Raw genomic sequence first — 10,176 nt, forward strand, 5'->3', positions numbered from 1 at the left:
ACCAAATCAACGAATTTTTTTTTATCATTAATACTAAAATCGTCTCTAAAGCTGTAATGTTTCAAATTCGAATTTCAATCAAAATCTATTATATGAAAAAAAATAAAAATAAAAATAAGAATAAATTATTTTAATCTTTCGTTCAATTTAACTCCCAACTAAATCTAACTAGATTTTATTCAATGTTTTAAATTTCAGTTTGCTTCTCTTTTAAAAATTTCAGTTATTTAAGTTTTGCTAAGAATCATATGTGTAACGCCAAAATATTTATTTCAGGTAGAAAGTAAGAGGGAGAGAAGGGGAATACTGAGGTTATTCTTTAAAGAAAGTGAACTATGCTAGAATTCTCTTAATACCAAGACTTCAGCATCCCCCATCATTACACACAAAATGTCCAAATGGACTTATAAAAGAAAACCATGAGATAACGTTATTTAACCACAAATAGGCAACTCAAATAAAAAACAGCAGAAGACATTTATCATCACGAATGTATCGTCTATTGACATTCATAGAAAGAACAGCTATTACATGCAACATATCCAACCATTTTGGTAAACTGTCCTAAATTCAACACTTTTCTGGGCTGAAAGAACTCCACCATGTAATCAAGAGATAACAAATACAAGAGTTTAAATTTAACAAAAAAAAGAAAAAATTTACAGTAGTAAATCAAAGGATCAAACCTTGAACAGGGGCAGGCTTGGAAGGTGGTTGCTCACGTTCAGTGGACGCTTTTGGTGACTCAGATAGGTGAACCTGGGCAAAGTCATCCACCATTTTTCTCTTTTGCTCCTCCTCAGCCATTCCTGCCTTTTCTTTTGCCTTGTGACCAACTTCCCCGGCTGCCTTGGCAACCTTGTTGAAAGTACCAGTTACCCAAGAAGCCCCAGTAAAAACATACCGATTCTTCATAATAGCAGATCCAGCATTACTAACTTTTTGCTCAGCTACTGCAAATGCTGATTTAGTTTTCTCTGAAACTTGAAATTTCAGATCCACTTCCCGGACTTTGTCACCTACAATGGTCGTTCCAGCACTGATCTTCTCAGTGAAGCCTATTTTTTTGTCAAAAGAAGCAACCTTAGCAGAGGCTGTTGAAGTCAATTGGTGCTTCTCATCAAAAGTCTTTGCTTTGTTGACTGCATCTTTGCCTAAGATATAGCCCTTGGCAAGCATGCTACTAACCACATCCTCTGCCTTCTGGAAGGCAGATTCAGCACCACCAGGCGTTTTATTTTCCGTTGCCTGCACAGATTTGGACGATATTCAGGTTACTGATGTTCTAACATGGTATGAAAGAAATTCAAATACAAAATTCTTACTGAGGGTGCTAAAGCTGCAGGTGGCAGCTTATAATCTGGATCTGGCGTTATTGTGACAGACAGGTCTACTATTGTTGCTCCCTGACATTAGAAATTGAAACTCGATCATATGCACATTAATAGAAAGAAAAAAGAAGGGGGGGGGAGGGAGGGGAGGGAATCAATTTTGAGGGAACAATAAAATTGATTCTAAAACAATATGCCCACCATATCAATAGATCACCAATTTAGTTTTACAAAAACCAATACAATTATGGTGCAATCAGATAAGAGATAACTATCATTATTCTTCTTCATTGCATAATTTCAAATGCCTGAGTGAAAAGAATAATCAGTTACCAAAACATTGGCTGAGAAAACACATGCCACACTAGCTTCCTGAAAATTGAACGTCTAACTTCTCGTTCAGACTCCCCTTAAATATATTAGAGCTTGAATTTGTCATAATGAAACAGCTTCCAAAGTTTGATAGACATGAATGTTACCAGAGACTACACTCAAGAAAGTGAAATAAAATTGCAAACCACGAACCAAAAAATACTCTGTTGGCCTTTAGTTGAGTACCTATCAAGCTAGGACTCTTAATAAATAAGTAAAACACACTGTTACAACCAAAATTCAATTTTCTACTTGCATATTGATGCTTTCATCATATACAGATCATGACTTGAGAATCGCAGAATACATAAATTGACACCTGGAATTTAACCCAAAAGTCTGGTAGCATCCTTAACTTTCATTATAACCTGTTAAGCACTTCAAATTTCATTTTTATTTAAACACTCATAAAGCAAATTAATTTAAGGTGAAAGACTCACGTGCTACTGCATTAAAAAAAAGACATCTGGACAACTTTTTTGTTGTTCTGGAGAGGTTTAACACATTCCAATTTTTCTCTCAAGATTCATCCTCGATTGATGAATGGCAAATGACGCTTGAATCCATTTGGAATAAATCAGAGTAGGAAACAATATTTTGTGTGAATGATTAAATAATGTTCTCAAGAATTTTCTTTCTTTATTTTCGAAAATGACTACCTTGCCTGCTGGAGTCTGTGCTTGTAGTTGCAATCTCTCTCTCTCTCTCTCTCTCTATCTACCTTTTTGCCTCCATTGTTTTAGCTGGAGGAATTTTAACTTTAGCCTCACGGATCTTCAAAAACATGTATTTCCCAAATGGCTAAATAAGTCAGAATAAAAGTTTAGGTTTTCACTGAACCTTTCATGAAAAGTTCAGAGGCAATTTATGTATTTGGCCAATTGAGATTTGAGGGACATAAAATAAGTTCAAGTGTCATCATGCTTGCACTGTTTTTTTTTTTTTTTTTGTTATATAAAAATTTTTGTGGTTGTCTTAAGCATTTTATAGGTAATGATTGATATTTCACTCATCTGAAGTATCCCTTACGGAACTTGAGGTTCAACCAAGATTGTTCTATTCATAAAAAAACTCTTACGCCAGGGGCAAGGGCAAAATTCTTCTACCAATTAGCTATAATCACATAAATTTTTTGCATTTAAGTGCTAAATGCAACAATTAGACCTTGAGCTTCAGAATATTAAAGTTTGACAAGGATTCTGCTTTCATTCTAAGAAATTCAATTTTAATTGGGAAAAAACAACTGCAGAGTCTCTGGTCCAACCAAATAATTTATTTTTCATTCCTAAGGGGAAAAAGTTTCATTACTGCTAAAAAATCTAACAAAGAACTTTTTAAGGTCACCAGTCTTAGTTTAATTGGGTAACAATTGTATTATACCATTTGAATACTGATAATGCCATTAAATTCAGTGGCATATACATACATTAATTTATCACAAAAATGCCAAGAAATCGTTAGCTATCCAAGGAAACAGTAATTCTACAAGCCAACCTCAACTCAACTTCAATCCACTAGCCTTCTAATCTAGAAGGCTATGGGTTCAATCTACATCTAGTGATTTTAGAAAGTGAAGCATCAAGCATAAAAAAATAATAATAATAATAATAATAAATTTTTAAAAAAAAAAGTTAACACCTATAATCCAAAACATCAAATAAGTTAAAAATTCTCAACTTATATGAGTATTACAGATAAAAGACAAGCACAAGAATTATTATAGGAACTGAGTATATCAGCAGTCCAAGGCCATCAAGTATTTGTTTGAATTCTGATTAATTATTTTCAGAATCTTGAGAATAAACTATAATCAGCCACCAGGATCCTGAGAAGATCTCTCTCTAATCTATAATCCATTATTACAGCCTTCCTACTTATTATGGTTCAAGGTGGTTTCATGGACGAATCTGTTTCATGCAAACTTTGGCATCTAGAAATTTTATATCAAAGTAGGTAAAGGAATAAAGCAATCTAAGTTGTAGGAAAATATATTCCATTACATAAAAATATAAAAAAAAAATAAATAAATGGGTGTCAATACTAACAGAACTAAGAACACAAGTTAATTCAGGGAAAAAAGCAGTTAACCATGGCCAAAGTATTTACACTTGTTCTATATAGGAATGGCAATTTTGTGCACTCCACCTAGCATATGACCTGGCCTGACCTGAATGGTTTGGATTTTACCTGATCCATTAAGTTGGCAGGGCATGGGTAACAAAGTTTCAATCCAAGTAGGATTCGGGCAAGGGTAATATAGGAACTTGATCCGGTATATACCTTTAAAATTTTCTTATGATATGCCTTCTGTTAATTTGCAATCAGGCAATACCCGACCATTTCCAGTAATGTTCAGTTAATGCTATGTGCATAAATGGTTGGATGTAAATAATTTGAACCCCAACCTGATGCCATCACTAGTTCTATATGGTAGGTTGTCTTACAACGCATTGTTAATGCATCATGAATCATGAATTCACAAGGCCTGCAAAGCAGATCAGCACAAGGAAAAAGGAGAATAATAATCTAGCAATTTATAAAAGAGTAAGAATTTAATTACCGAAAGAAGAACAGCAGTTTCTGCGCCCTGTGAATCTTTGAAGGTAACATATGCAACTTGAGAACGCTCATTATCACTGCATATGCATAGCATGCCATTGGTTTCAAAGAACAGAAAGAGGGATAAGGAGACAAATGAGGGGATTAAGGAACTCAAGAAAAAGAAAAAGAGAGTAATGATGGATCTGTATAATGAAATACCTCCGCACTTCAACATATTCAATATCACCAGAAAAAGAAAAGAACTCCTTGAGATCTCGTTCAGTTGCTCCTAAAGAAACATTACTGACTTTGACAGTTCTTACCTGCAAGTAGATTGGAAATAGCAAGTTGTAGAGCCTTGAGGGAAGATAATAATGCCAATTACACCATCTCATAGAAAATTCACACTCAAATAATAGCATGCTATTCAAAATACTGACTGAGCACAGGCCTATGAGCCTAAGCTACCAAAGACCGATGGTTGGGACTTGAAAGTGATGAGGTAATAGCTCACAAGACTCCTCTCCCGAACCCCCAAAAAGGAAAATGGATGAACAAGAAAAGAAAAAAAGAAAAATGGCATCCAAAAGCTTTTCAGCTCCTTGGTTAAAGAATGAGTAAACTGTTCTATCATGAAATCCTACATTCTACAATCAACAGAAAAGGAAAGATAGGAAAAAAGGTAGAAAAGGAAAGATAGGAAAAAAGGTAAGGAAAACAATCACATAAAAGAGTGATAAAGAATATGCTAATATAATATGAACAGCAAAAATTGCACATCCATAAATGCTTATCCTGTTAGATTTCAGCTAATCCACATTCCTAGGGCATATGAGGCATGTCCATTGTGAATCCTTCTCTCTCTCTCTCTCTCTCTCTCTCTCTCTCTCTCTCTCTCTCTCTCTCTCAACATTAAGTGTTCACATTGAAGTGCAAGTTCATACAAGTCTTAATTAAAATTGAAATTTCAACCTCACAACAAGTCTCTAGATTAAAGTAGTCATCAATGGCCAAATCCTTTCTTAATTAAAATTTCTTCTCAAATTAATGTTTCAAGGAAAGTTTGGACCATGACTCTCACTGCTGGGTCAACTCTAAGCTCTATATAAAGCCAGTTTTTTTTTTTTTTAATCACTCTTAATAACCGTGACATGAACTGATTAAATTAACTTTTTTTTTGTAAACTGTAATTAAATTAACTTGCTTGGCAGTGAGGTATACAATAATAACAACAAAACTTAATCGCAAACTAATTGAGATCAGCTATAAAGATCCTTTTTCCCCATTAACTATATTTAAAACCAATTCTGCATCAATATTCATAAAGTCTAAATCTTTTCACACTAGATGTGGTACACAATAATTACCAAACAATACACAAAGGCAGGAGAATATACACACAGACACACACACACACACACATATAGCCGCTAGCTACATCTCAATAACATTCAAATAAAAAAGGAAATAAATAAATACAACCCACATAATGATAACTTGAAATTTTTTCTGTGCAACCAAGTTTTGGTGTCCTCAATCCTTGAAATATGTAACCTCGTTTGGTATCATTTTATCAAGATTTGCATTACATAAAACAAATAATTAATTAGTTCCCTCAACATAGAAAATCCAAAGAAACCCATTAACACATGGAGACAACAATCACTAGGGTTTTTTGTTCCAAAACTAAAAATCTGATTCCACTAGAAGACGCAGCATCATTAAGCATACAATCCAATTCGAACAGATCTACGCCTATCATTAAATCTGAGACTAAACTTGCTTAATACACAATCAATTTGAGCCACTTCGAAGGAAGAGAGAGAGAGAGAGAATCACTTACCGCCATGGTGAGCTGCTTCGAAGAAAACAAAGGATGGATGATAGACAGTTTTAATTGTTGGATTTTATAGAGGAGGAAGAAAAAGGGGAAGGTTTATGAAGCAAACGCGTGGGCCAGAGTGGGAACAGACGCGGGTCGTCGTGGCACGTGCGTGGTGGCGAGAGATCCCGGTGTTTGTTCAATGAAAAATATGTATATTTTGAAAGGGAGAGAGCGTGGTTTGGTCCGCAAGTATAGGCGTTTAATCAAATGGGCACTTTCGGGTCTTTGATTTTCTAGGTGGAGCCCACTTAATCTATGGGTCCTCAGGAGATTGATGCGTTGGATTATCATTTTGTCAATATTTTGTTTATCAGATAATAAAATATATGATATGACACCAAGTATGGTAGCTTAATCGGCTGTTGGCGGGGTGTGGATTCAAATCCCAATCTTCTTCGTTGTAGGTTCCCGTATAAATTAATAAGATAATAATTATTAATAAAAATTTATTAAAATATTTTCTAAAATATTAATATCTTTATAATTTATATATAGAAATTATTTTTAGAATGTTATTTTAACACACAAACTAATTATTCCTCTTATTTTTAAAAATACATCAATTAGCTTATACATTTTGTTTATTTTTTAGTCCTTCTATTTAATTTAAATCTACTTTTTTGTTAATCAATGTATTTGAAAGGTAAAGAATTTTTTTTTAAACTATAATTGCCCCTATCCTTCCGACTATAATTAAATCCCCTTCTCCCAAATAATCAATCTTTGCTTTTTTAAAAAAAAATTAACATTCTCTCTTGAATGATTTTCATAGTCAAGTCTCTTTTTCTTTTTCTTTTATGATATGAAGGCTTTGTTTCTCTCCCATTATGTCCTTATTTTCATCATTTGTTTTTGTTTCTACTATTTTTCTCATTGAAGAACTAGGGTTTGTTAGTTGAGTGAATATGTATTATTTTAGTGGTAATATGGGTAGGTGGGATGTTAGATTGAAGGATTTGAATTATAGGTATGGGAAAAGGGCTAGAATAAAGATATCAAAGTCAAATGAAAACCCTAACAAGCCATATTTCTATTGCCCTAACAATATTTGGGGGACTTTTCTTAGGTGGTGCATTCCTATTAACTCTTTCACCTTGGTAGCATAAATGCAATAGGCCAAATCCGGACCATTTTTGGCACTAGGGCACTATAAGGCATCAGACCACTAAAACTCATGGCAAGCCTTATTTACATTGAATCTTAGATAAAACCCATATAATTCAGATAAATGTTTTATTAAATGTAAAACATTATTATAATTTCTTTTAAATTATAAAATAATGAGGGGCAAAGTACAATGACAAAATAACAAAATTGCATGCCTTTATAAAAAGAGTTCACAAAATGTCCATTTACCTTTAAGTAAATTAGTAACCTTTGGAACTCGGCTAACTAAAATCTGTTGATTGTATCTTCTCTTCTTATCCGTAAAGGGGTAGATAGAGAAAAGGGATAAGCTAGAGACTCAATGAGTAGAAGCATACTTTAGGGAAATAAATCATAATATAAAACATTTATATCTAAGCACGTGAAATGAAGCAATCACATGATATTTAAACAACACAAATAATTCATAACAAGGTAGTTCATGTCACCAATGGTTTCCTAGTCTCATCATAATTATAATCATATATCTAATATGCCTAGCCTATTAAAGAATATTCTTGGGACTTCCTCTTAACATATCATATTAAACAAATGGTGTCAGAGATGAAAAATTGCCTTACCAGGATATCCTAGAGCATAAACACAACGAGCTTATAATGCATGCATGCCTTTCCTTTTCCTTGATCATATCTTTTCCTATTGGGAACCAGTGGGTTGTCCATGAACTACCAACGTAATACAATCAATAATGCATTATCTTCGTGATATGCAGTAGTAACTTATATAAACAATTATACAATTATAAACAGAATATTTCATATAATTACCATGATGCATGAATGAGCATGAAATGAAATAAAACAATTTAATAAGCAGTTAAAACAATTTAAGTTCTACTAGCCTTGGGGTGCTTACTTCTACTATTCTAGCTACCCCTAAAATAACACTTGGACTTCTTGATTCTATGTCCTTCACGTTTTACTCTTGTCTACAAGAGTGGATTTAAGGGGACCTTTAGCTTTAGGGTTAAAAAACTAAAATTAAAAAAAAAAATACACTTTTTCAGGCAAAGGCAAGTTTGGCGGCCAAACTTGCTATGCACTGTTCATGTGACTATTCACTTATTTTGGCCACTGAATTTTCATGTATCAACTAGCGAACCAGGAATTTCCAAAATTCATACGTAAGTTCATAACTAAGGGTCACGCAAACTTCCTATTCTGAGTTTATTTTATTATTTTAGAATGTTAAACAACTAGAAATACACTTAAACAACTTAGAGCACTAATTTAACCCTTAAATTTGGTTATTATTTTATCAAACCCCAAAACAACCTTAATCACAACCTAAATCAATTTTCTTTACAAATACAAATCCTAAAACCTCAAATAAATCAAGAGGAAAGAGATTAGGAATCACCTCCTGTAATTAGGGCTTCCAAAAATAGGGGTTTCTTCCATCTCATCTCCAACTTAGTTGAAAGAAAAGGTAAAAGGGGTGTCATTACCTTTTTATATGCTTAGAGGTGATTCTCCTTCATTAGGAAGTAGAGATAGGGTGTCTTGGGTTGTATAGGGTGAGAAACTAGAAGGGGAGAGGAGAAATTAAAGAAAGCGGTGGAAATATAAGAGAGGGTTGAGTTTTTGATGCGTGCTGAATATACCAATTAAATATAATACTCTACTAGACTAACTAACTTATAACAAGAGCAATTATAAGTTGATCCCATAAAGAGTGATTGACTAATTAGCAAGGTGAACTCAAGTACTTACATACACTAACAATAAAAAAAGCTAACAATGATGCAAATAACACAATATGGTAAATGACTCAGTAAAGAGATATGTATCCACCATGGAAATTAACTACCAATCATTGATACTAATTCAATAATTTATTCACTTAAACAAATTGGCTGTAGAAATTAAACAAGCATTAATTTTTTTTATCTCTCCTTACTTATTAGATTAATCAAAGCAAGTGTCCAATTAACCCCAAAATAATTGAACAACCTTAGTCAAGTGCAAGATTTAGCTCAATGACAGCTTTAACATGCTAGAGAAACATCACCAATTCTAAATAACAATTACATAACAAGTGGCATAATCATTTAACCTAGACTATGAATCTCTAAGCAATATGATGAATTCACACAATATCACCTTTGTTATTGATGTAAACTTAATCAAGTAATTATGGACTTAATCAACTACCCTAACATTACACATACATGAATGATTAAGTGTAGGCATCCTAAATAATTAAACATGTCATCTTTTCATGAATTACAAGAGAAACATATATATAAAAGTGAAGAAAATACTTGTAATGATCGGGCTCCAACCACTAGAAAAATTATCCGCTTTGGCCATAAGCCTCACGGTTTTGTCCCATAGGTGGAATGGAGAACTTTCCAGGAGGTCACCCATCCTAAAATTTCTCTTAAGCGAGCACGCTTAACCCTGGAGTTCTTCCAACTCTCTAGGCCATTCCACCAAAAGGCGACTCTAGTGATTAGTTCCCCCATTTTATATATCATTACTTTTTGAACCCAAGACCATCTCCGTGCTTTGCCGATATGGGATTTGCCTAAGGGACCTTTCTCCCCCCCTTTTGGGACTTAGCGTCCTCTCTGAGTTTTGCCCCACCATCGCCCAAGAGGACACGTGAGCGGCTCTGATACCAATTGTAATAATCGGGCTCCAACCACTAGAGAAATTGTCCGCTTTGGCTATAAGCCTCACGATTTTGTCCCATAGGTGGAATGGAGAACTTCCCAGGAGGTCACTCATCCTAGAATTTCTCTCAAGCGAGCACGCTTAACCCTGGAGTTCTTCCAACTCTCCAGGCCATTCCACCAAAAGGCACCTCTAGTGATTAGTTCCCCCATTTTATTTATCATTACTTTTTGAACCCAAGACCATCTCCGTGCTTTACCGA

At 34.1% G+C, this 10,176-nt stretch overlaps 1 protein-coding gene across 1 annotated transcript; it reads right to left on the reverse strand.

Annotated features, from left to right (window-relative positions):
* Positions 1-458: 458 nt before the first annotated feature.
* Positions 459-6,318, reverse strand: LOC110658625 (binding partner of ACD11 1). Its single transcript, XM_021816318.2, has 5 exons — positions 6,088-6,318; positions 4,464-4,567; positions 4,264-4,339; positions 1,326-1,406; positions 459-1,248 (listed from the first exon to the last, which is right to left on the reverse strand). The coding sequence occupies exons 1-5, from the start codon at positions 6,091-6,093 to the stop codon at positions 673-675; spliced, it is 843 nt and encodes a 280-aa protein (XP_021672010.2). The 5' UTR covers positions 6,094-6,318; the 3' UTR covers positions 459-672.
* Between the last annotated feature and the right edge of the window lie 3,858 nt (positions 6,319-10,176).

Source organism: Hevea brasiliensis, chromosome 18, assembly GCF_030052815.1.
Source record: "Hevea brasiliensis isolate MT/VB/25A 57/8 chromosome 18, ASM3005281v1, whole genome shotgun sequence".
NCBI classification, from domain to species: domain Eukaryota; kingdom Viridiplantae; phylum Streptophyta; class Magnoliopsida; order Malpighiales; family Euphorbiaceae; genus Hevea; species Hevea brasiliensis.

Coding starts and splice junctions, on each gene's coding strand:
- LOC110658625 (XM_021816318.2), bottom strand. Junction 4,340..4,463: donor GAATATGTTGAAGTGCGGAG/GTATTTCATTAT, acceptor ATGCATATGCAG/TGATAATGAGCGTTCTCAAG. Junction 1,249..1,325: donor CTGCAGCTTTAGCACCCTCA/GTAAGAATTTTG, acceptor AAATCTGTGCAG/GCAACGGAAAATAAAACGCC.